The 26660-nt window shown below is 40.3% G+C and overlaps 1 protein-coding gene and 1 long non-coding RNA gene across 3 annotated transcripts in view; one reads left to right on the top strand and one right to left on the bottom strand.

Moving 5' to 3' along the window:
- Mtpap (mitochondrial poly(A) polymerase) overlaps positions 1 to 14501 on the top strand; it is a 23462-nt gene extending 8961 nt beyond the window's left edge. For both annotated transcript variants that reach the window (XM_003468645.5, XM_063253768.1), the window contains 5 exons: positions 4705 to 4916; positions 6962 to 7188; positions 12047 to 12139; positions 12220 to 12293; positions 13797 to 14501. In XM_003468645.5, coding sequence (XP_003468693.3) covers positions 4705 to 4916; positions 6962 to 7188; positions 12047 to 12139; positions 12220 to 12293; positions 13797 to 14117 — 927 coding nt within the window. In that variant the 3' untranslated portion in view covers positions 14118 to 14501. The remainder of the gene's footprint in view (positions 1 to 4704; positions 4917 to 6961; positions 7189 to 12046; positions 12140 to 12219; positions 12294 to 13796) is intronic.
- On the bottom strand, positions 13449 to 26660 carry LOC134477014 (uncharacterized). The gene is made up of 3 exons (XR_010048894.1): positions 26501 to 26660; positions 17580 to 17788; positions 13449 to 13790 (listed from the first exon to the last, which is right to left on the bottom strand). It is a non-coding gene; the product is annotated as an uncharacterized LOC134477014 (long non-coding RNA).

The following is a 26660-nucleotide window of genomic DNA, read 5'->3' as shown; positions in this document are numbered from 1 at the left end:
AATATGCATCTTACACTCCCACATATTTCAGTGCAGGCTGGTCACATTTCAAGTGGTCAGAGGGTAAGTGACCACCACGTCAGACTACAGGCTCCAAACTGGAGTTCTCTAACCTGGCTGACAGCATGCGTTGTTTGCACCGTTGAATCCTCCTGACTAGCACACAGAAGACACCGTTTGTGCACGCTGAGATTAATAGATAAGTGCAAGAAAAGGTTTCAGCCTGGGTCACGCATGGGAAGGTGAAAGTCAGGGAAACGTGAAGAGCAGGGTGGGAGCAGCGAGGCACTGGGGACCCTGGCGCCCCTGGCCGGAGTGTGTGCTTCAGCACTGTCACAAGGAGTGACCAAGCACTGGCTCCATCTCTTCCTGAACGGAAGTCGCCTGGGTTGAGTTGCTGCTGATGTCACCAGCAGAGGAACAATGGCAGCCAAGCGCTGTTGACTGCGGGAGTTTGTTTTAAATGTGCCCATTGGACCCAGGGAAGCAAAGACTGCTATCTCTATTTTCCTGAGAGGAAGCTCGGATTTAGAACAGTTTAATTAACAAGCTGCTTAGTGGGGAGAGTCAAGCCCAGGGAGCTCCAAGTCAGAGCGCTCTCAAACTGCTGCATTCCGTTCCTGACTGATTACATATAAGAGTGGGGCAGTCTCTGTAGGCACCGGAGTGGCTAAGAGCTGAACAAAAAACCCTGTTGAGGAATAGGTATTTCGTGTTGGTTTCTCTTCTTGAGAAACTTGGACAAGACAGTGACTGAATAACTGGGTATTTGTTAGGGGAGATGAAGTAGAAGAAAGGGGCTGTGCTTTCCTGTATGATTCAGAAGTTGACGGGTCATTGCCTGTCGTCATGAAAATGAAGTTCCTGCACCTTGTAGTCATCAGAACAGTTCTGGTCCCTGAGCAGAGAGAAGTTTGAACTCCCATAAAATAGCACAAAGTAAAGCCAGGTGCAGCTGTGCCGTAGGTCCCTGAAAGAGAGAGCTCGCGCCTTTTGCATGCACTCACCTGACCTGGTGTCAAGAGCACCCTTCAGGAGAGCCCACTTCTGGGCCTTGGGCAGGCAGTGCCTGGGAGCTCCAGGTGAACACGCTGGCCTGCCTGGGTCTCGGGCCAGCCCTGGGCCCTGCGGGCGTGCAGATCACTCCCTTTTCCTCCTAACCTCAGCGGCAGCCCCACCTGAGGACTCCTATGGCTTTGGAACTTCTCTTTCTCCTTTGCGACCCCCAGCTGTGTCCCCTCAGAGCCTCTGTGCTTTCTGTTTCCAGGAGGCAGGGGTGGCATGACAAGAAGAAGCCATTCCTAGGCAGCCCTTGCGGCCCCTCCAGGACACTAGTTGTGGAGATACGTCTGGACCCTGGGCTGCAGCAGGTGCTCCTCCAGTCCCCAGCTATGTCTGTCTCGCTGAGCTGTGTGTCCAGAGCCCCAGAGTGCTGCCCACTGCAGCTCCCAGGTGCCCACCTGGCCCACCTTCGCATCGTCCTGTGCCTCCACCTCCCCTGGAGTTGTGAGAAGACCCTAGAGATTTGATACCGACCTTTCAGCTTCTACGTGGCAGTGACCCAGGAAGCCTCTGCACACATTTCATTGGCCAAAGCCAAGGCCAGGACCACACTTAGCATGGAGGTGCAGGGATGGGGTCTCTCACTCAAGGCGAGAGAAGGGTGCGTTGTTGGATGTTACATCCCACTCGCAGTTTACAGCTCTCCATTTCCTGCCTCTGACCCCATCACTCAGATCTGTGTTCTTCTAGGGCTGTTTGCACTTCTGTTACCTTAAAGGTTTTGGCATTCTCATTTAGAGCGCTTTCTGTTTTATAAAGCTCACTGTCACCTTCGTTGTGAGTCTCACTTTTCTCTGTTTCTGAGTCCACAGTTACTCCTTCACACTGGGTCTGACTCTCCTCTCTCGGATACAGTCTTACTATCCTGAGATGGCTCAGAACTGTTTCTTACCCTGTTTAGTCAGTGGAAGATGTCTCTTTCTTTGTTTTTCTGTTGAGATTCATACTTTGTTGGTTGGTTACTCTTTTTGGGGGTTCTACTTCCTAGATAAGTTTATATCTTTGCATTTTAAAATACAGTGGACTAGAGAAGCTTGAAGTTACAAAGAGACATTAAGCCCAAATGACTAAGCCCAACTTTCTGAAATGTCATTGTTTATAAGGAAAATTTTTTATTTCTTTTAGTATAAAAACATCCTAGTACATAGAAGTCTATAGATGACAGAATTCAGTAAGATACAATATTTTTGTTTGTAAGGATTTTATCCAAGTAATGCTTACATTATTTTGTGTTTTTCTGATTATAAAACTATATATATTTAACTGCACAACCATCTTTAGGGAACTGTGAACAGTTTAATGGTTTTATTCTGGATTTTTTCCCTTTATAAATATTTTTAAGCAAAACTAATCTTTATGACTTACAACTTATTCTACAAATTATAACTTGATTTTCCCCATTAATGGCATTTGGCGGTTGAACCTACTCTTTGGTAGCCTCTGAATGTCCCCTCAAATGAATGTGTCATAATTCAGCTAGTCTTGTTTGTTAGGTAATTAGATTTTATCTTTCTCTGAACTCTCTGTGGCTGCTATATTAGTGGAGAGTCTTCACTTGTAACAAAGGGAAACTCAGACCAGCTTTAGCAGAACAGAGGAAGCACCCTAAAACTTCAGGCAGGAGTGTGGGTGAGTACTGGGAATGGCCAGGAAGTGGGAGGCACAAATTACCAAGAAGGCAGGAAGCGTCTGTTTCTCTGTATGTTTCTTTATGCATTTCATTTCTCCATCTTCCCGTTCCTACCTCATCCGCTGTCTGTTCTCCGTGCTGTGGTATGGGTGGCTGTGCCTGCCTCAAAGCTTCTGGGTCCCATGTTTCAGCAGCACAGGTGCCCCTGAGCCCCCTCCTAGCTCCCAGTAGAGATCAGCTGTCCATGCTGGTCCACTCAGCAGGGAGGAGTGGGCTGGATGTCCATGATCCCCTTGCGTCCTCCTTATGCGGAATGAGTTTAAGAGGGGTGGTTGAGAGTAACGGAGCTTATTAAGCCAAGTGGAGGTGGCAGAATCTGCCTACCACATAGTAGTGCTGCAGTGAAAGGACATCTTTGTAAATTGACTCATTCATGCAAATACTGATTTGAAATAGTTTCCCAGCATTTAATAGTTAAAAGATACATTTGAAGTCTCAGTAGGTAAGTTCTACAGGAAGTATATCCTGGTTTACACTCCACCAACAACACTATGTGTGTTTTTCTTACCCGTTATTGCTGGTGATAGTTTTCCTTGGTCAGACTTGTAGGTAAAGTCTCACTCGAGCATGATGGCAAAGTCTTACAATTCCAGCTGCTCAAGAGGCAGAGGCAGGAGGATCTCGAGTTAAAGTCCCACTTGGGCAACTTAGAACCTGTTTTAAAGGACCAAGAATTTAAAAAGGGCTGGGGATGTAACTCAGTACATAAGTTCTGCATTCAGTTTCCAGTACAGGGGAAAAAAATCTCATTACTACTTTACTTTCTTTAGTTTCCAGAGAAGGTGAGCATCTTTTACTAAGTTTGATAACTGTTTATATTTCTAATGTGATTTCTTTTTCGGGTTATTTTTGACCATTTTAAGAATTTGACCAGGTCTCCCTAGTCTCCTTTCAGTTATATAAACCTCTCATAAATCAGCCTTTAGTATGTATGTGTTTGGTGTTTTGGTTTTTTTAATCTAGTAGAAAATGGACAAGTTAAAAAAAAAAAAAAAAAAAAAGAAAATGGACAAGTTTTATGCAATCACAATACTTTCTTTGGGTCTTACGTATTTTTTTGTCAAGCTTAGTTTACTATTTTAATATAAAAACAATCAGCTGCTGTCTTCTAGTATTTTGCTGATGTACTTTTTACATTCAAGTCTTTTTTTTTTAATGAAAAATTTTTTTTTTTTTTTGGTACCAGGGATCAAACTCTCAACCTTGCGCTTGCCAGGCAGGCATTTACACCACAGAGCTAAATCTCTGGTCCTTACATTTCAGTCTTTGATCCTTGTTGAATTTACTTCAATTTTAGGACTAAACTAGGGATCTAGTTTTTTAGTTTTCTTTTTTTTTTTAAATGGCCATTGGACTCATTTGTCAACCAAGTGTATTTCCCAATCATTTGTGGTATTTTATTAAATAAATTTCTTAAACATTTAAATCTGTATGTCCTGCACCCTGAATTGTACCATATCAATCTGGCATTCTTAGGCCTGTATTGTACCGCTGTGGGATTGTAATAACCATTACAGTGAACGGCTTGCGGGGAACAGGCAAATGTATGTCTGCTGGATTACTAGAATGAGTGGTTCTGTCTATAATATTTATAATACCTATTGTACTGTGGAATAGCAATTAATCATAAAAAGTAAATGATTTTAACGTAGTGCTGTATATTCTAGAGAAACAGAAGTATCTGTTAACGTACTCCCACAGCTGGTACATGTGTGACTGTCCCGTCAAGTGGTACAGGCTGCCTGCCTGGTGGGACAGTTGTGCGTGTACCGCACTAGGGGTCCAAGCTGCCTGGCAGTGGGATATGAATGACAGCCTGTCAGGAACATGTTAAGTCTGGTTTTGACTGATTGTATGAAGAATTCTTATTCTGTGGTTTCTGTGTTTGTTTTGCAAGAAAAGTTTGTTAATTTTTTAAAAAGCTTCTATTTGCAAATTTCTTTATTTTTCAGAACAAAGGAAATTTTTTGATAGAATTTCAAGTGAAAAATGTTGCTTCAGAAAGAATTGCAACTCAGAAAATCCTGTCTGTGATAGGAGAGTGCCTTGACCACTTCGGCCCTGGCTGTGTGAGTGTCCAGAAAATCCTGCACGCCCGGTGTCCGCTCGTGAGGTTCTCCCACCAGGCCTCTGGGTTTCAGTGTGATTTGACTACTAACAATAGGTATGATCACTTAAGTTCTTCATCTTAAATGTGAGTGTTTTAAGGTATTAGCTTAGTTTTCTTGTTTAGATACAATGTCTTTGGGCTCTTAGAAACACTTCCATAACTACTTCTTAAAATATTTGAATTCTTAGATTGGAAAGTAACAAATTCTATTTCTTTTATTTATTTATTTATTTATTTATGTCTTTTTCCTTTTTATCAGTACCGGGGATCGAACTCACAACTGCCTGCTTGCAAGGCAGGCGCTTATGCCGCTGAGCTAAATCCCCAGCCCCCTATTTCTTTTATTACATCTACTGGTATTTAGGTGTTCCAACGGTATGTCATGTTATAGTGTTAAACACACCTAACAGTGAAGCATGTTCTTACTTGTATAGTCTGACAGTGTAAAACTCACCTGGGCACAGTGTGTCCTCTGCATATCCTTAAGAGAACAAGGTAGCAACCTGGCCTTCACCTTTGAACTGCCTTCCGGTATCGTCAGATTTGTATACTGGCTGAATGTAGTGTCTGCCCAGGTCAGAAAGTCGAAGCAGCATAAGACTGGATTGTTTATGTTTGTTGTTGTTGTTATTTTTTAGTATATTTACATTGTATTTCCCTAACATCTTGTTTGCTTAAAAGAAGTAGAGGGAAAACAACAGTCTTTTTTAATACCCTGAATACCTTCTTTACATTCAAAATACATTCACGTCTCATTTGAGGAATTTATTTTTTAATTTGGGAATTCACACCATGTTTTATTGTCTATTAGATAGTTATGACTAAATATAGATTCAGAAATCAAGTAGAGCACTTTTGATTAAACCCAAGCATTTGTTGACAAGCCAGTGCTTACTTAGTTCTGGATTTCTGAGCCCATGGAGAGTCATCTTTGTGATTTCATGCCAATTTTAATACAAAAATAGCATATAATGCACTTTTGCCATTACATTTTCTGTATAGTATATAAAGCAGGACAATAGAATGTTTGTTATTATAATGCTGTTTTCTTTACCTTGTTGAAACAGGTTTTTGAGATGTTTTAACATGCTCATTTCAGATTTTTATACAGTTGCAATGTTTATATCAGATAAATTGCCCAGTTATTTTTCAGCTTAATTTAGCTTCTTTTACATGTATAACACAATCACCATGAATTCCTAATTTACTGTTTATTCTCTTAAAACTAGGAAGATGTAAATGCTGTAATATAGTACTTCCGTGACATTTAAGTAGACTATAAATTTAAATCATTTAAATGATTTTTGTGCCCTCTTTTGGTTCTTTGAGAAATTACAAGACACATTTTCAAAGATCAGTAGGAACTTAATTTAAAAATGTTTCTGATTAATCTTTGAATTTGCATTTTGACTAGGAAACTTACAAAAGCTTTTCTAAAAGTTTAACTAGTTGCTATCAGAGTTAGTTAATTTAAGGTGGAGTCTTGCTCTGTGGCCCAGGCTGGTCCGGGATTCCTGGGCTCAAGGGATCCTCTTGGTTTAGCCTCCGGAGGGCTGGAGCCATAGGCACGAACCACCGTGCCCCAGCTCAGAAGTGTCATTTCCTAAGGGCACTTTTATCTTCAGTTTTTATTTTTACAAATATTAGGCTTAAGTAATTGTGGCTGTTTCACAAACTACAAGAATTTTACTAATAAAGCAAGTAAATATTTTTCTCTTGTTGAGGCTACCTTGTTTGCTAAAGCACAGAGGTGTGAAACTTGGGGGCAGTCGCCCCGTATCTGTGTGTAGTGATAGTTCTGAGAGCTCTGTGTGTTTCACTTATTATTAAATCATGTGTAGGAACTTTTATTATAACTCCAGCTGTTAGAATTGCATTGTGATTGTCTTAAAAGGATGCTTCGATGGTGTAGTGTTTGATACTCAACTGTTGATATTAAATTTTATAGAGGAAATATATAATGCCTTTGATTGTTTAATCGTGGTATTTTGAGTGCATTCAGACACAGGAAGTATTCAGCTATGTTCCCAAATGAATGCTCTGTTTGACCTTTGGATCATAACTGGCGTTTGAGAATTGTTTTTATGCTTCTTTCCAAGGATTGCCATGAAGAGTTCTGAGCTCCTCTACATCTACGGTTCCTTGGACGCGCGAGTGAGAGCTCTGGTGTGCAGTGTGCGATGCTGGGCCCGGGCGCATTCTCTAACAAGTAGCATTCCTGGTGCTTGGATCACCAATTTCTCCCTGACAGTGATGGTAATCTTCTTTCTTCAGAGAAGATCACCTCCTATTCTTCCAACTCTAGATACTCTCATGACCTTGGCAGGTGAGACCGACCGCAGTCCTCTCTGTTTTCTCTTGTGCCGTGAAAATAATTGCTGTGTGTTACCAAAGCTGTCTAGATTTATTAGTCATATAATCTGTTATCTAGATTTTTAAATCTAACAAAAAATTATTTTCTCTACGAATCTTAAAAGTTGAGTGCTTTTTTTGTTGTTGTAATGTCCACCAGGATTCGTGAGAGCAGATGTTGTATGAAACTGAGCCTTCAAAAGTTTTTGAAAATTCCATTAGCTTTAGTAGACATTGCCAAATAATGTTCCAAAAGGTAAACTCCTAAATATTCTAAACCAGCCCTGAACTTGTTTCTCACCCGCTCCAGAAGCTGTCTGCTTTTACGTTGGCCATTCTACGTGCTCGCGTAGTGGCATTATGGCCAACTTTGAATTTTCTTTTTCTCAGTGACTGATGAAATTCAGCATTTTCCATATATCTGTTAGCCATTTGAATGTTTAAATGTCCATAAGTCTTTTCCCTATTACCATCTTACTCCTAAGAAATAAATAAGGAATTCCTTAGTACTCTAACGTGAGTGCTTTGCCTCGTGCCTGTCTCCAGGATGTGTACACATGGTTGCCCTCACTCCCTTTAATAGTGTTCACTGTCTTCACAGCGATAAAAAGGACTTTTTCTAAGTTTTATTTTAGGCATCTACAATTAAAGAGTGAAGTATTCCATAGGATTGATAATAGTAATTCACTGTCTGACCTGTGTCTTATATCCCTTTGCCTCTTCCTTGGGCAGTTAACTATTTTTTAACTTCTAGTTGATCTGTATGTTTTAAACGATTTGTAAAATGCTTGAGTTACTGTTTCTGGATTTTCCCGGTGTAGACCCTTAGACTTCCCTTTCGGGAGAGGAGCGCTCACCACCCCAGCAGCCTCCCCTGCTCTGGGTGTAGCTGGGTCACACTTGCCAAGCTCTCTTTGCATTGCTGTTGCTGTGAGTGTGGGGGTGCTTCTCCGTCTGACCCCAGAGTGAGCAGGGTTTAATGTTTTGCTGCTAGTTTCCTTAATATTACCTTTTTTCGGTTTGACTTGTTTTTTATATAAGCATGAATTGAATCTCAAAAGTGGCTACCAATTAGGACAAGACTCGTAGAGGCTTTCCTCAGATGTCTGAGAACCCCCTCAGTGCCCTACAGGTGCCAGTTAGAGCAGAACCAAACGGTGACCCCCGGAGAAGGACTGTGGCTCGCGGGAGGCCTGCAAGCCTTGGGCCTGTTAGTCAGTGTAGTAGATGTGGAGCACAGCTATTCGTGTCTTTCTAGCCAGTCAGGTTTGGCTCCCGGTACACTTACAGTAAAAGTAGTCCCGTGTGAGGGGGTTTTTTTGAGAGAGAAAGGTACTGAGTCTTCCTTCGACCTTGGCATCTATTGTGTCCTGTGCACTTCAGCGTTTTAGGGACGCATGTGGCTGCCACAAAACTTTCTTCTGCTTTGACCAGGAAAATGAACCTAAATGAGTGCAGAGCTCATAGATGAGACTGTACTGTCTCCTCTGGGGGCTGTTGACACAGCTGTCATGACCTATAGTGAGCTCTGTGACAAACTGCGAATTACTGTGGTGTGCTGCTGTTTCCTGAAACGTGTGTCTGAGAATGCTGCTCAGTGATTTGAGCTCGGGTTTGCCGTGTCCTGCTGGGAATAGTGCTGGCTGTGCCCCTCCACAGGGCCTAAAGATTCTAAAGGAAGTAAGGAAGTTAGACGTAATAATCACATAGCTAGCATTTCGGTGTAGTTTTTAAATTTACTTATGGTGACAAGAGGGTTCTCTTAGTTAATTAGGGTGCTTCATCTGTTTTCCTCACAACCCGAGTTCATGTTTCCTTCGTAAATTTTGGGCAGTGCTTCCTGTTAACAAAGGAGGTCACTGCCAACAGATTAAGCAGTGGTGGCTCGGTAGTGGCTAGGCTGAAGGTCAGTTTCCCCCGGCAGGCTACCCACAGCACTTTCTGTGACGCTGAACATGTTTTATCCCTGTGCTGCATGCCTCAGAGGCTTTAGGAAACAAAAATGATCCTGTCTTAAATCGGAGCATAATTCTTTTTGCCTTCAATTGTAATACTTCATATTAAAAATCCATTTGGTAAAAAGCAACACCCATGAAGACAGTCCCAGTTTTTAATCACTCTACTCCTAGAAATCTTTTAGTGTGGCTCTTATTTTTCTGTTAGTGATCCTTTAATGGGACATACATACTGGAAAAGGACTCAGCCGCTAGAAGACCATGACTGGTGCTATGTCACAGACAATGCAGCCAACAGCCACCTGCGGCATGAAAACACATGCCCAGGACCTGTAAAGTAATCTAAAATATTGCTAAGAAAACAGTGATAAGATTGTACAAGTGTTATTTTTTTTCTAAAATAACTTTTAAGAAAGTGTTGAAATTGAAGGCAAAAAAATTACATTCTGATTTAAGTTAGGATCATGTTTTTAAACTTACAGTTAAGTTTATTGGTGCAGTTTAGATATGCGCAATGCTAACACTGATCGTAGGGAATTTGTATGTTTGCATGGTAGGTCTCACTTCTTCTTCCCCATCCCCCTTTCTTCTCTTCAACTCTCATCCCCTCCTTGTTTACATAGCTTTGTTTCCATTTTGTCCTTTATTTTTCTTATTTTTTCTTTTCCCTTTACCTCACAATTTTCCTTTCCCTTTAAACAATTCTTATTTCAGTATTTTGGTTCTTGTTTACACTTTCAGTTTCTCACACCAGAGAGACAGTGGAGTATTTACACATCTGATTTATCCCAATATAGAGTGTGGTCTCAAGAGCGATCCGTTTTGCTATAAATGTCTCAACTTTATCTCTCTATGGCTGAGTAGTACTTCATTGTATGGAAAAAACCCACATCTTTGTTGTCCATTTGTTGGTTGTTAAGCATCTGTGTTGTTTCCAAGAATTAGCTATTATAAAATGTGCTACTATAAATATGGGTATGCATATATCACTGTGGTATGATGCTTATAATCATTTGGGAAGGTACCAAGACTAGCTGGATGGAATGGGACCTCTAGTACTGGGTTTTTGAGGACTTTCCACACTGATTTCCACAGTGGTTATACCAGTCCACACGCCCACCAACAGTGAAGAAGGGCTCCTTTGGTTGATTTGTGGGTCACAGCCATTCTGTCTGAAGTGAGATGGAATCTCAGCATTGTTTTAATTTGCAACTCAAATGATCAGTGATGTTGAACATTTTTTCATGTACTTCTGATATGTTTCTGTTCATTTTGTATGCCCACTTTTTGATTGGGTCTTTAAATTTGTGGGATCTGAATTTTTTTTTTCCAGTTCTTCATATGTTCTAAATATTGGCCCTTTGTCTGACAAACAACTAGCTAAGATTTTTTTCCATTCTCTAGGTTGTCTTTCCACTCCATTGGTGATTTCTTTTGCTGTATAAAAGGTTTATAATGAGATCCCAGTTGTTCATTCTATGTGGTTATTTCCTGTGCAGTTAAGATTTTTGTTCATGAAGTCTTTGCCTATAACTATGTCTTCAAGAGTTCTACCTATTCTCGTTTCCAGCAGATTTAATATTTCTGCTTTAATATTTATTTTTCTTTCCTCCCCCTCCTCCTCCTCCTTCTTCTTTCTTCTTCCTCCTTTCTTTCTTCTTTTTTCTTCTTTCTGTTCTGAAACAGGGTCTCACTATGTAGTTCATTGAGCTCACAGTGATCCTCCTGCCTCAGCTGCCCAAGTGCTGGGATTACAGGCTTGTGTCACCACACCCTGTTTTAATATTTAGATCTTTGAAAAGATAGGATCATTTTTGTTCTCAAAACATAGTTCTTCATAGTTCTACTGTAAGTTGTACAATAGAATACATAAAATGTGCTATTAAAATTGTTTGAATCTAAAATAATTTGTGAGAAATCAAATCAGTAACAAGTCAATAAAAAGTAAAAAAAAAAAAAAAAATCACAGAAAAAGGAGACTAAAGTTTCTAAGAACCCTGTGCTCTTGTAGGCATTCAGAATCAAATCCCTGTCATTCAGGTTATTGAGTAGGTGCCTGCTTTGTGCCATGTGCCATTGCTATGGCCATACAGGGGAGGACGCAGTAACAAGTAGGATAGAGACCGATTGTTTCGTCCCACACTAGGGAGGGGAGAAGGCAGCATTGTCCGAATCAGAGTGAGGTCAGATGAGTTCAGATGGGCAGCACCCAAACCGGGCGGGCGTGCGCTGCCTGGGACCATAGGCGCACCTGTGAAGAGTGGAGTTTATCCTTCACAAGAGCACATTATGTGTTGTATCATAAAAGGAGGGTTAGACTGAGTGAGTGAGTGGTCTCATGGTTTTATATGTTGGTAATTAGCTGATAATTACCTCCAGATATATAAATACTGTTTAAAAATTGACTGCATAATTCTAATGTTTTGTTACTGCATTGATTTTATGATGTTAATTGGATTTCAGTTACAGTGCTGCATTCTAAAAATTGCCTGAAGTTGTTAAATACTGTTAGAACATTCAGTGCGTATCATTTTCAAGTCACCGAATAAAAGTACAGAAAGGCAGCAAATAGAGATAAAGTATAAATACTGATTAAGGGTATCAGGAAAAATAGAAACTCCCTACTTTTCATTGATTACTATGAAACTGATTTGTTCTAGAATCATTGGGTTGTTAGAAAACATAATTTTGGTATGGTAAGGGAAATGTAATGTTAGTATAGTGTAGTCCCAAATCTTTTTAAAATAGTTTTTTAGTAATTGTAAGTATAGATATAACACTAATTGTAGGACATACTCATATATAACAGATTTATTTAAATCAGATTTCTTTTTTGAAGTAGATAATATAATGTGGCATTGTTTAATTCTGTTTAAGATGAAGAAGATGAATGCGTGATAGAAGGCAACAATTGTACATTTATTCGTGATTTGAATAAAATTAAACCTTTAGAAAACACAGAATCACTAGGTAAGTGTTTTTCTTTCCTTCATTCCCTTTCAAATACAGGCAAGCATTGCTCTTACTTTCCTTGTTTTATTTTCTTGCAGAAGTACTGTTGAAGGAATTTTTTGAATATTTTGGCAATTTCGCTTTCAATAAGAATTCCATAAATATTCGACAGGTAAGTGTTTTTGTATTTGATGATAAAGTATTTTTCCTTTTCTGTGCTGCTGTTTTACTCGTTGTCAGAGCTGTAACAAACGTTACTCACCTCCACTCTGCAGCAGCATGTGGTGGAAGGTGACTGCCACGCAGAGGCCTGTGACTCCACCACGCTCGGCCATCTAGGGAGAGCCGGAGGGAGGCTCTGCTGACACCTGGCTTGGTCACAGACTGTGCGCCTGTGGCATCATCCAGTGCTTGCTAAGAGCATCCTATAAGGTTTTTCCGGGAAGACGGCCTTGCAGTTGTTTCTAAGTAGATTCGTGTTCCTGTGGAGCACACTTGGTCCTGAGTTAGAAAGTTAGATTGTAGTGATCTCCTCAGTTCAAGTTCTTAGAACTTAATTTACTTAGAGCATGTGAATCTGTGAGTTTGGTTCTTCTAAATCCATTCCTTCTAGTATCAGTCTACACCTGGGGGATATTGTAATAGTTCCCTCTTTGGGTTTATTCTGTCCAGTGTTTGGGCGTGGATACTCACTCTTCAGTTCTTCCCTGCTGGTGAGAGAGGAAGGGATCTAAAAGCTCTGCCATCTTAAAGGAAAAGGTTACCAAGCATGCAATGTTCTTTGTCCCTTTGTGAGGGCGGGAGGGAGGGGGATTAAACGCAGAGCCTTCACACTGAGCTCCTTCGCCAGACCGCTTTAAAGTTTCTCATTTTGAGAAGGTGCCTCTTAAATTGCCCAGACTGGGCTCAGACTTGTGATCGGGCCGTCTTAGCCTCCCGGGAGGCTGCTGCTTTGCCTTTCGGTTCCTAGGGCTCAGAGATGCCAGGCAGGCAGGATGCCTGCTGAGCGGCGGGTGGAAGGAGCTGGGGAGGGGAGGGATGGGGGCTGCTCCCGACGCTTCTCAAATAGTCAAGTGACTACCACGTCATGTCGAAGAGGACAAGATACATAGGGTTGCTGCCCTTCCTTTGACTCATAGCCTTTATTTCTGTGAGGTGTAGATGATTTTTGGTGAAGTGCCTTTCTGTTGGGAACTATAATGTTTTAATCCTTCATGTTTCTTTTCCTTTCTCATTTCTTTTTGGAAGTGGTAATTATTACATATATTTAAGGATTCTAATTTTGTGCATTTCTGTCCCCACTGTAATCCGTGTTTTTTTAGCAGCTCTCAAAAGTAAATGCCTCTCTGTCTTATTTTCTGCCGTTTTTCTTTTTCCCTTTTCAGGTCTAACTTGCTAGGTAAAATTTATGTATTTAAAAATTATTCTTATCGTTGACGTAGTCCAGGTATCTGTCACCTGAACTGTGGCATCAGTTTTCCCCAAGGAGTCTCATAGCACTGCAGCGGGACGGAGACAGAGTACACCTGTACCTACTCACTCACACGCATACATGCCCAGCGCCCAGGGAAGGCATCCTTTACCCTGTAAAGTTAGTGCTGGTGTTCTGTGTGCTTTGGATGTTTGAGCTCTTCCTGTATTCATAGATCTTTCTCTTCCATGTCGTGACCTATAGGGACGAGAACAAAACAAGCCTGATTCTTCTCCTCTGCACATTCAGAACCCTTTCGAAACGTCTCTCAACATAAGCAAAAATGTGAATCAGAGCCAGCTGCAAAGGTTCGTAGAGTTGGCCAGAGAAAGCGCCTGGGTTTTACAGCAGGAAGAGGCGGCTGCGCCTTGCCCGCCCAGCAAGCAGCCCTGGGGGCTGGCCGCCCTGCTGCTGCCATCCATCGCGCAGAACAAGAAGGTGCAGAAGAAGCTGCCCAGCGAGAGGATTAAGAGCCTACTGGAGTCGGTGAAGAACAACATCGCACGGAGTGCCACGCACACTTAGCTCTCAGACATGAGGCTGCTGCTTTGTGCAGAGAACCGCTTTTCTTCTGTGAGCTGACCTGTGCAGCACCAGGCCTGGTGTCTGCAGACTTCTGCAGACTTCAGGTGTCACCCAGTGTCACTCTCTCCCCCTTCCAACCCTGACCTGCAGTTCTGGGACATTTTCAGTCTGACCAGCCTGGCTCGTGGGTGTCATTTTAGTAAACCTAAGTCCCAAGGATCGGTGAAAGAAGATGGCAGTGAACGTGAAGTGAGTGGTAAAAATGAGTTTTAGAACTAAACTATTTTTGATATCCATATCAGTCCCAGGTTGGAAAACATTTACAAAGACTTCTAGTTATGTGCTTACAAAGATAAATACAATAAAAGCTTAAAAATTTGGTAATTTTCTTTAGTATGTATTTTTCTGTTTTTCAAGTAAAGTATTCTTACATATAAATTAAAACAGGGTGGTACTAATACCCAAAAATATTTTCAAAATACATGAGCGGAGATATTTTAGTTACTGCTTTTGAGGTTTTCTAAGTTAAACACATAAAAATAAGCTGAGGGTTTAGCTCAGCAGTGTAAGCACCTGCCTAGCAAGTGCAAGGTCCTGAGTTTGATCCCTGGGACAAAAAAAAGAAAAAAATATATAGATAGATTATGTTCTAAGATACTATTTTTCTTGTTTTCTAAGATACTATTTTTCCTCTTTTCAAAGAACCACAGCCAGTTGTGGTGGCACACGCCTATACTACCAACACTCAGGAGACTGAGGCAGGAGGATCACCATGAGTTTGAGGCCAGCCTGTGCTGCATAGTGAGTTCAGGGTCAGGCTGAACTACAACACAAGACCCTGTCTCAAAAAAACCCAAGTTTCTATTAAAACAATACAGTATTTCCAGTATGCCTTCACTTCTTTAGAGAATTCTCTCCCTACTATAGGAAGAGAGGGAAGGAGGAGAGAAGAGAGACATCTATGACTTTCAGTTTAAGAAGAAAACAGTGTTAATAGTGTCTCCCTGAAAAGAGTTTTGTGAAGTTGAGGTACACGGAACTGAGACAGGTTACGTGGTAAATATCTCTTAACCTGAAATGCTTAGAAACAGATGTGTGCCCGACTTCCTTGGGTTTTTCTGTTATTTGCCTATCCAATAAAATATCAAGGGTCAGACCCAAGTCTAAACATAAAACTAGTTCATGGTTCACACATGTCTTACATATACCCTGAAGGTAACTTTTTACAATATGTACAATCGTGTATGTGAAACAGAGTTTTGGGGAAGAATTTTCCACTTATAGGATCATGTTAGAATTTGAATCAGGGAATGACCAACCTATAAAATTGCTCTTTACCTATGACTTCAAGTGTTGGTTGTATGTAATTATTTTTCTTGCTATTCAAAATTAAAGTTTGTAGTGGTTTTAAGAAATTATGCTCTTAAATTTTAGGTCAAAAATTATAAGGAACCCTACTTGGGATGTTTCAGAAGCTCAGTAATAGAACTGCGGTGAAAGAAGGAAGTTCTGTGTAATCACCACATGGCTGTGCTGTTGGATTTCGCAACTGAATCCAAACAAGTAATACTGCCTTTTTCTATAAGGCAGTGTCATGAAATAAAATGACTCTTCATTTGTTCTTTAAGTTTATTCTTTGGGCTAAAAAGTGTTTCAAAGTGACGATTTTTCTATTTGTAGATGTTTGATCAGACATTTTCTAGCTTGGCATTAAGCCTAGACTTTATTTTTAAAAAGTATGTATATGTATCAATATTTTCCTTTTTTAGTTTATAGGACAAATGACACTAGGTCTGTTTTACTTTTCAGAATGAAATTTAATTATGTGAATTTTAATCAACATTTTTAATATGCAGTTTTAAATTATATTTAACAGTATAGATTTCAGATAAATGTGTTTTCTTCTAAGTTAGTGTACCACATCCCAAATTTTTAGTGCAATTTTTGTATTAGGGCTAAATCTGCAATGGTTTCCGTTATTATTAATTAAAACTAATTGTAATGGAAAAATTTTGATGTTTTCTTCTCTAGCTATTGTCTAGCCTTTTATTGAGTAGCTGTTGCCTGCAGTATATTTTATTTAGTATGTGAAAATAGTTTTGATATATAAGATTACCTAAATCAAGTGGATTTCAGCCATGTATCATTTCAGATTTTATAGCCCACTAGTATAATTCCTATATTGCTGATCGTTAGAGATTAGAAAATTGGCCAGAAAAAGCCTAGAAAATGAGAAGTAGAGAGCTTGAGACACTCTAGTGTGTTCTATCACATTCATAAAACTTTAGTGATTGCAGTGTACAGGGAAAATAAGGACAGTAAAGTAAGGCATTTTTCCTATTGCCATTCACTACCTCTTCTTTTGTTCTTTTAAAAGGAGGATTAGATCCTTTTTTGGTTTGTTTGTGGTACTAAGGATCAAACAACCATGTGCGCAGAGCAAGTCTTGTGCAAAATGATCAGCGCCTTTACATCACCCCAGGTCACTGGCCGAGCAGTCGTCGTCCTGGGTTGCCTCGGAGGCGGCTGGGCTTGATTCAGGGAGAGGTGAAACTGTGGAATTGGGTTGTGCAGCCTGTGATGCCGACTCATTCTGTGCAGGGCGAATGCAACAAGCAGGAGTCCGCACAGGGCCTCTTGAGGATAACAGAAGCATCCCCTCCTCCCCTGGTCAGCAGGGGTGCTGGCTCGCGCAGCCTGGGTCTGGGGGCGTTTTGAAAGAAATGGAACCAACATAGCCAAAGAGATTTGAAGAGAAACAGTAGGGGACAGCAGAAAGAAGTCAGTCTTGGTGAGTGGTAAAACGACATCAGTGAGATCAGTTCCAAAGAGTGCAAGTGCAGGAGTGCGTCCTCGAGATAAGAGCAGAAATAGCATTGATAGTGGGAAATAAAGTACTACCAGCAAGTGGGGTAAATGTAACCACTCAACAATAAATACCTTGCAGCTCTGGATGGCAACAAGAGCCCCGGTGGGTAAATGGGCTGAATGAAAAATGAGTAAGGAGAGAGGGCAGTCCTCCTGGACTCGGTCCACCATCACCGTGGTGAGTGTGAGCAATGTTCTGAGGGGCCTGCTGTAGAGAAGGAGAGTCAGAGATCCCATCAGCAGGATCTGGGTGAGCCCGAAATGCACCGAACAGAGGAGCTAACTGTTGAGTGGTCAAGGGAAAATAGGATCTCACTCAGGTAAGGTAGAGACAGCTGAAGCGGCACAGCCAGGAGGACCTGGAAGTCAGCCATGCGGTGTCCACCTGTTCACTGGCCAAAGGTTGCAGCAGTGTCCAGCAAAGGCACCAGGTGTGCAGGACAGAGACAGGGACTTGAGGCTCTGCGTGCAGCAGTTAGCCTATCTTTTCCCAGTCCTCCATCATGAGCATTCCTCCCTCAGGATGCCACGGACAATAGTCATGAATTTCCCACGAAAGTTGTACCAAATTACACTCAGGAGCCCATAGCCCACCTTCTTAAGGAGAAAAAGCAACTCTGCCTTTATGTTTCTGCTGTGCTTCAGGCAGGGAATTCCCCATGACTCACGGGGGATTTTCCAAAGAAAATGAAGTTGATGTGTTGGGGGCCAAGTCCCACCCAAGAACATAGTGAAGGCAGGTTGCCCTCCACAGCAGACGTCTCCACTGTCATGTTCCTGTTCAGGCGCCAGATGTTGGGGTTCTGCAAACAAAGGGAAAATAAAGGGTTGCACACACCAATAGTCAGCAAGATGGCTGCCGCCTGGCCAGCATAAGCAAGCAGCTGTTATTGAGATAAAGAACAAAGGAACTCAAATTGCGCATGCTTAGATTATATAACTTGTTTACTTCTTGGCCTTATGGGACTTCATGCTTTTACCTTGGTGGGGAAATGTTTCAAGGTCTGCACCTACTACCAACACTGTCAACCAGATGTGTCTGGGACAAAATGGAGTCAGTGTGGCCTCTCTACACCTTGGCCTCAAAATTACACCACATTCAGTTCCTCACAGCCTGCTGGTACCATCATAAGGAGAGTCCACATTAGCACATTTAATACACGCAACTCTGACTGCAGTAAAGCTACGAAAAGGAGCCAAGCAGACACAGCTCATCCAGATGACAACTCTCAGCTTTCTAGAGCTGGCCTGGCAATGGGTAGGTAGCTGTCCCTGGGTCTTGGGTCAGTGTGTCTATCCTGTAAATGTTACAGAAATGGAATGTTCAAAATTCTCTGGAAGGGAAGCAAACATGGCTGCCTGGGATGACCAGCCAGGGCAGAGCAGATCTTGAAGGGATTGTGGGGAGACGAGAGGAGCGATCGGGGATTATGCTGGAAAGAGAACAAGGTAGATAAGAGTCAGAGGGAAGCCTGTCTAGGGCTTTGGAAGTCGAGATTGGCTGGGGCGGTTTTCATCATGATACTTGGAAGGATGAGGCTGAGTGCGGTGCTGAGTGCGGTGCTGCAAGACTGCAAGTTAAGGAAGTTGAATGTATCTTCAGTGGCAAACCACGGACGTGGTGTCCACCACACGGGCATAATAACAATCAGTGCTCCGGGAAGTGAGTCTGTTGGTGAGAGATTTATATCACTGTTCCCTTTTTCCTTTTAGCAGCAAAGGTGAGTCCCAAAGGCCCGTCGTTGAAATAGAATTTGACTATTAATTTTCCACAAAGGTCCAGGTGCTCACATTCTTATGCCCTAGAAGAATCTTCACTAGTATTTAGTAAGAAACTAAAGCTTAAGCTTAAAGCTATCAACAGAAAATAACAGGTCATAATATATAAGGTAAAACCTTATTAGTGAGAAAATTCTTTGCAACACATACTTGGAAAATAATAAAAACATGACCAGAAATTGCTTTCACCTTGGTATGATGTTGGGAAATTTATTTTAAGTACTTGAATGGCTTACTTTGGTTTCCATGCTGAATTCAATTACTTGTGGATACAGATTCCAAAGAATATAAACATTACAATATTCCTTTGGAATTCTCATGGAGCAACTCCCAGAAAATGTCTGTTGTAGACAGAATCTTTACTCTTCAGTATCTGTGATTCAGGATATATAAAATCACCACAGATTATTAAAAAATATACTTCATATTTAAATATGATTGCTCATGTTTGGTATCATATTTGTGTGTATCTACCCACTTTAAGATTAAAGACATTATTCATTTTTTACTGGTAGATAAAAAGGTTGAAAATTTTCCTTTTTTTTTTTTTTTTTTTTTTTTACCCCACAGGCAAAGTTTTTTAAGCTTTCAAAATGTGCTGAGGCTTACTTTAAAGAGTATCAGGTAACAATTTGATGCTAGAAATCACACACTGTTGTGGATGTGTGACCTGCTAAGTACAGGAAGAGCATCGTGTCAGCATTTGGAAAGTTTTGGATTTCAGAGAATTTTGGATTGGACTTTCCCATTAGGCATGCTTGGTGGGTAAAATCCATACAGATACTCTGTAGTCTGCAACACTGAAATCTAAAACACTGTTGGTCCCAAGCATTTTCCTTAAGCGGATATTCAACCTGTGTCTAATTTGGAGTAGGTCAAATGGAAAATAAAGTTCCGAACTATTTTTGTCTGGTTTTATTTTGAAGTATATAACATTGAAAACTTACTGTAATGTATGTGGTCAAATGGAGCAGATTAGTGAGATCACAATTGTCAGCATGACATTCCCTGTCACTAAAATTTTTTACGTATTAAAGTTGTTAGGTACAGTGGAAGTGCTAAGGTTCCTGGAGCTGTTCCTATTATAAAGTTACTGGTTCCTGACACAGTTTAATGCAGTTTAACGACTGAGGTTTTACTTAACCTTTGATAAGTTTATTGTTACACCTGTGCTTGGAGAGTGGCGTGAAAAGGCGTAATACGATGGTCGAGGTCTGTACCGTCTTAAAAGTGCCCGGGAAAGGTGGGTTACGAAGCCCGCTAATGTATCATGAGAGAAGCCAAGTTACCAATAGTGAAGTAAGTTTCATTTTAGAGAACTTCGCACACGAGCAAAAGTAGACTAAAGAATGCTGTGAACTTGCATGAATCCGGTATCTATTTTTATACTTAACCATGGTAAATTGTCTTTAATTAACAACTGACTGCATCAACATCCTACTTTCGTTTTATTTTAAGTCAATTCCAGGAATTCTACCATTTTTAAGTGTGTCAGTGTCTGTAAAGGATAAAAATTTTGGTTCTAACATAAGTACAAAACCATTGTCACACCAAAGTGAAACTTAATTTTTTACTTACTTATTTTTTGGTACAGGGGATTGAACTCATGACCTTGCCCTTGCCAGGCTGCGCTTATGCCACTGACCTAAATCCCCCTGAGCTAAATCCCTGGCCCAAAAATTAGTTTTTAATAACATCAAGTTATTGTCCAAGTGCACGGTCATTTTGTATATTAGTTTTTTTCCCACATGCATCCTTTTGAATCAGGATGCAGTCACAGCCCACATCACGTGAACAACTGATCTGCTTGAGGATTTTTGACTTCACGTATTTTCATGTCCCTTGTCTCCCTTAGTTTATTGAAGATGTGGGGTCGTTTGTCTGACAGTTCCCCACAACACAGATTGTGGTGTTTATATCAGCATACAGTCATACATGCAGGTGCTCAGTACTACTTAGTTCCTTAAAATAACTTCTATTGTTTAAGAAAATGATCAGTTTCTCTTCAAATACAGCTTTGACTCTGTGGCCTTTATTCTTCTGGGTTGCGACCTACACTCATTAGAACTTTTTGCTTAATTCCTTGTCTCTTCTATGCTTTCTTTTCTCTATCCTCTTGTCTCCATTCTAGTAATTTACTTATCACCTATATTATTGCTTACCAATTTTTCTCATTGTCTAATTGTGTCTAATTTTTAAAATCCACTTATTCTCAACTTGAGTAGTTTTTATTTTCAGCTCTAGAATTTCCATGTAGTACTTTTTCACATTTTTTCCAACTTTCTGTCAAAATCTTCAGGTTTTTGATTTCCTTTTATTACAGATAATTGAGAAGCTGTGCTCAGGGCTTAGGTCCTCTAGCTGCCCTTTCTGTTTAAATTTTTATCATTCTTATTGCCTCCTAGTATACCTGCTGCTGTTGGTGGTTATTTTGTGTTTTGACTTTGTGAAAAATACGAAGTTCTTTGAAGGAGATTGCTGTTACTGTTATTCTGAAAGGGTTTGCGTTACTTTATTCCAGGATGGGCTTAAGATTCTGAATTTGGAGCCAGATCCGACTGTAGTCGGTCTTCACTGTCAGAGTGTGGCAGTGTGATGGCAAAGGTCTCCAGGCAGATCCACTCCTTGGTAGCCTGAGCTTGTGTCTGCTGTCCTGAGACTTCTGCTCAGCTCAGAACTACCCCATCAGCAGGTATCTCTGGGGTAAGAACAATCCCAAAGGCTGGGCTCACCTACATGGTATCTGTTTATGTCTCTGCAGTCCTGTACGTTCCACCTCTTTAGTAGTGTTCTGGTACTTGCACAAGGCTGACTCTGTTTTTCCCAGTGTTTCTGGTTTTCAGCGAGAGCTCTGGATGTTACCTTGTCTCCTATTACTAGAAACCATGGAGTTCTTTTGGATTCCAGTTTCTGATCCCTGTGTGCTTTTTTAGGAGTGTCACACAGGAGTTTATACTTCCCTGTGAGGAACTCTCAGCTGAGGCCTTGCCTGTCACTGCCTGTGCAGTGGGCGCTGGAGCACAGTGCCAGCTTCTGCCTGGCATGAATACCTAGTTCACCACGAGGAAAGCAGGGTTCTGCATGTTATTCTGCGCTCTGCTCCAGGGGTCAGAAATTGCCAATGTATTTCTGGCCTGTGATTTCCTTAGAGAGGATTTTGTACATGCCAATTCAAAACTTAAATTTATGCCATTTGTGAATATGTGTACAAACTTCCAAGTAAGAATGGGAAAAATATCTTCTTTGCCCAGCCATATTGAGACTCCTCAAACCACTAGGAAATAGAGTATTTCTTCCAGTTTTCCAAAATATTTATCTGGGCTGATACCAAAAATGAAGCATTTTAGGCCGAAGTGCTTCTGGAAAACTTTCTGATTTATAGGAAAGTTTAGAAAATCTTTTTTGGACTTTGAACGTATGTCATTATCAGGGTATGTTCTTCATTAACAAAACATTTGGTGCATTTTTTACATAGGTGAAATAACTTAGGTGTTTGTGTATTAAAGTAATTTATTTCTATGATATGTGATTGTAGTTTTTCAGCTGTGTTATCAGCCTGTATTTGTCTAGGTTTAAGAATTAACAGAAAATTTTGAGTTATCAACTTGTATTTCTCATTTATTATATATATTCTAATATTACTTTACTAGATCTTTTAATGTTTAACAGATATTTCATGTAAACCTTGACATTGTTTGTCTTTATGTTGAGTGCTCTAGACAAAAAGTGCTTTAAACTCCTTGATTCTTTAGGATCAGGGAGTTTGGGTAAAATTGTTAATTTGGGAGCAAACTGAGTTAATATTTGAATCTAAATAAAATGCTTTAACATGCTTCTTAATTTTAAAACCTTTTGGAGTTCCCATTTTCTATGCAATATTAGCTCTACTTAATGTTCTAGAAGAAAGGTTGGCTATGATTAAATATGTACAGTACCATCCTGGAATAAATTTTATTCACAGATTAATAAAATATGTGGAGCATGATTTAGAAGGAAATATTTTAGACCCTTCCATTTGGTTCCACAAGCCTCAGTCTGTTTTAAATTCTGTGCAACTAAAATCTGTTTTTTCTTAAAAAGAAAAAAGTTCAAATTACACTTTGCAGTGTATTGTTTTTCAAATTTTTTATATTTTTATTAGTATATTTTATCCATAATGATCACATTCATCATATGGGATTTGATCTGTACATAATAGACATTAGTTATTATTTTTCCCATTATTTTCCCCTCCATTAAACTGTTCTTCCCTTTCCCATTTACAAAAGCTTTGTTTCCATTTTTTTAAAACTTTTTTTAATGGTATCAGGGATCGAACTCACAACCGCCTGCTTGCAAGGCAGGTGCTTATGCTGCTGAGCTAAATCCCCAGCACCCTTTTTTCCATTTTAATCTTGTTTCCATTGTCTGTTCTTCCCTTTCCTCTTTCCCCTCTGTTCCCCTTCCATTGGAGCCTGCTCTTTCTACTTCCCAGTGTCTGTCCTCCTTATGCTTATTTTCCTTTGGCTTCTTCACATAAGAGAAACACTGAGGCATTTAAACCTGTGTGTAATACATCCATTTATCCAAAAAGATGATTCAAATTTATCCTTGACACAATAGAATTCTATTGTGTATAAAAACCACATTTTCTCTATCCATCCTTCTGTTGATGTGCATGTGGACTGTTTCCAAGAGTTAGCTGTTATAAATTGTGCTGCTGTAAACACGGGTGCGCGTATCCCACTGTGGGATGATGCTTTTAACTCTCAGGGTGACACCTAGAAGGGGGGAGCTGGGACAAATGGAACTTTTAGTTTTAGTTTTTTGAAAAATCAGTCTCCATACTGATTTCTGTCGTGGCTGTACCATTTTGCATTCACACCAGCAATGGAGAAAGGCTCCTTTTGCTGCATAGCCTCATTAGCATTAGTTATTGTTGATTTCTTGATAATAACCATTCTTTCTGGAGACAGACTCTCAGAGTTATTTTAATTTGCATTTCTCAAATCACCAGTTGTACTCTTTCACATTCAGAATGGAGATACTTGAAAATAACAAATTGAGGGAGAAAAAAAGAGGGTAGTAGATTCCCAAGCCCCAGGAAGGATCTGAAGAGAAAAACAGAGCAAACAGAGAAAGATAAGAGACGGATCACACACAGAAAAAGGGCCAACTGGCACTTTCTCCCCAGCTCCAGGCTTGCAGCATCAGACATCCCATTATGTTCAAAATAGCTGCCCACACCATCAGACAAAGTAAAATCTAGCAAAACAAGACAGAAGAAAGCCAGACCTAACAAAATTGTGAAAATACAAGAGCTCAAGACAAGACAATAAGAAATTAACAGTAGTTTCCCCCTTTTCCTCCCAGGTTTTTCCTCCCCTTCACTTTTACAATAACTATTTTGCTTTTGGATCCCATGAACTCCTTCTGTTTCTTATGCTAGGGTTCACACATATGAGTTCAAACTGTTTCGCCCATGAACATGATCTCCAGTTGGGTCCATTACCTACAGGAGCTTGAGATTATTCTACTTTATTACTGGGTAGCTTTCCATTGTATGAAAATACCGTGTCTTTCTTATCCATTCGGTGGTTGATGGGCAAGTTACCCTTGCTTTTTCCTGGTCTCCTGTTGCATGGAGCAATTGTTTTCTCTCCTTGATTTTCAGTCTCTGAATTTCCTTTGCAGTTAAATATGTTTCTTGTATACAGTATATCGATGGATCTTGCTTCTTGATCCACTCTGCCTGTGTTTCTTTTTATTGCTGACCTGAGGCCATCTACATTAATAGTTACAACCAGCACACATTGTCTCCGCCCTGCTATCCTCCTGTTGTTGGCCTTCCACTTTTCCCTTAATTCAATTGCCTGTCTTGTTTGGCTATATTCTGCTGCTGTTCCAGGAACCATGATCATCTTCATCTCTCTCTAGAATGTCCTTTAGCACTCTCTGTAGGGTTGGTTTGGTAGTCATGAATTCCTTTAGTTGTTCATCATAGAGGTATCTTATTTTTCCATCAATTTTGAAACATAGTTTTGTAGGGTACATCAATCTGGGTTGGAAGTTGTTTTCTTTCAGAATTTGAAATACTTCACTCCAAACATTTCTTGACTTGATGGTTTGTGTTGAGAAGTCTGTCATGATTCTGACTGGTTTTCCTTTTAGGTGATTTGTTTCTTTTTTCTAACAGCTTTTAATATTCTGTTCTTGTGCTGAATTTCTGGGATCTTCATTATTACATGTCTGAGTGTAGATTTACTTTGGTTATGGCTAGCTGGTCCTTTTGTTTTGTTTGAGTTTTCTGCTATTATTCTGTAAATAGCCTTTTAATTTCATTTGTGTTGACCCCTGCTTCTTCACTGATACCTATCACTACTAGATTATGCTTCTTTGTGTTGTCTTACAACCATTGAATTATTTACTGATTCCTTATTATTTTTAAGAGCTCTTTGCTTTCACAATCACTAGCTGCAATCCTATCTTCAAGGTTTGAAAGTCTATCTTCAATCTCTTTCAAGCAGTTTTTCCAGCTTTTGAATGACTTTTTAATTTCCTGGATATCTCTTTGAATCTATTTCATGAATTGTAATTCCTCTCTATATTGTTCATTCAAGCTTTCTATCATTTTCCTAGGCTCCTCTTTTTTTTTTTAATCTTTGTCTCCTTTAGATACGCTGAGCAGTTCTTTCAGTATGTTTGTGATTTCTTCTTTTACATGAGCATCAGGTCACCTGTTGCAGTATCACAGGGCTTGTGCTCAAATAATTTCCTTTACTTAGTGGTGGCCTCAAAGAGCAAGAATGGCAAAGTTGGAAATTCCTGTATGACCATGGAAGGTGTAAAGTGCTTACTTTAAGTGGAATTGTTATGGTTTGGATCTTGAGTGTCCCCCAGTGGTTCATATGCTGAAGGCTTGGTCACTCACCCACGTCACTGCTGGGAGGTCATGAAGCCTTCAGGTGGCAGCGCCCAGTGCAATGCAGTGAGGTCATTGGGAGTGTGGTTTTGAAGGGGACATCAGGATGGCAGCTCCTTCTCTCCTTGCTTCCTGGTCACCATGAAGCGAGCAGCTTTGCTCTACCGCACATCCCTTCCACAACATACTGCCCCACCACAGGCCCTAAAACAGCGGAGCAAGTAACTGTGGGCAGAAACCTCTGAAACTGAGCCAAAAGAAACCTTCCCCTCTTTTAAACTGTGCTTCCCAAGGGCTTTACCAGAGTGATAGAAAATTAGAAAGTTGATTAACACAGGTATATTGCTATAATTATTCAATTGTATTGCTTATAGCTAATGTCTTCCTATGCCTAACTTATAGATCATTATATATATATATTGGAAAAATGTTTAAGCTTTGGTACTACCTGCAGTTTGAGGCATCTAATGGGGGTCTTGGAACAATCTTTCATGAACAAGGTGGGGAATCTACTATGTAATACTCTAAGGCAGAAACTTTACTAAAAACAACAGTCACATCTCAAGATTCTGTTGTCCTGATTCTTGCTTTTGTTAGTGGTAAATAAACACTTTTACAGAAGGTCCATTATAATGCCAATGAAGGGTATCGTCTATTGAAATAGGGGAGAAAATCATGAAAGAGGAAGATGAGAATTGAGGGAAAAGACCAACAGCATAGGAGAAGACCGAAGAGAAGAGCATGCTGATCTGCTAGCGCTGATCCTCTCCTGCACATCCTCTTCCCCCTCTTAATCAGGAGGGGAGAGAATTACACTTAAAAGAGCAAAACTCACCCTCTGGGAAGAGAAGGCCAGGCAGCTAAGCAGATGTCTGGAAGGTCAGTTCTGCAGTATCTATGTCATAAAAGCTATTCCATCTGACTAAAACCAAGCCACCACTTGGTAATAAAATATTCCAAATAAAATAAATTACTTGTTTTCATCTGCCGCTGCA

This window comes from Cavia porcellus, unplaced genomic scaffold (genome assembly GCF_034190915.1).
Source record: "Cavia porcellus strain 051 isolate PalLab524CR breed Dunkin Hartley unplaced genomic scaffold, mCavPor4.1 scaffold_7, whole genome shotgun sequence".
NCBI classification, from domain to species: domain Eukaryota; kingdom Metazoa; phylum Chordata; class Mammalia; order Rodentia; family Caviidae; genus Cavia; species Cavia porcellus.
Note: the sequence above shows the minus strand (reverse complement) of the source record. Positions and strands in the feature narration are given on the sequence as shown.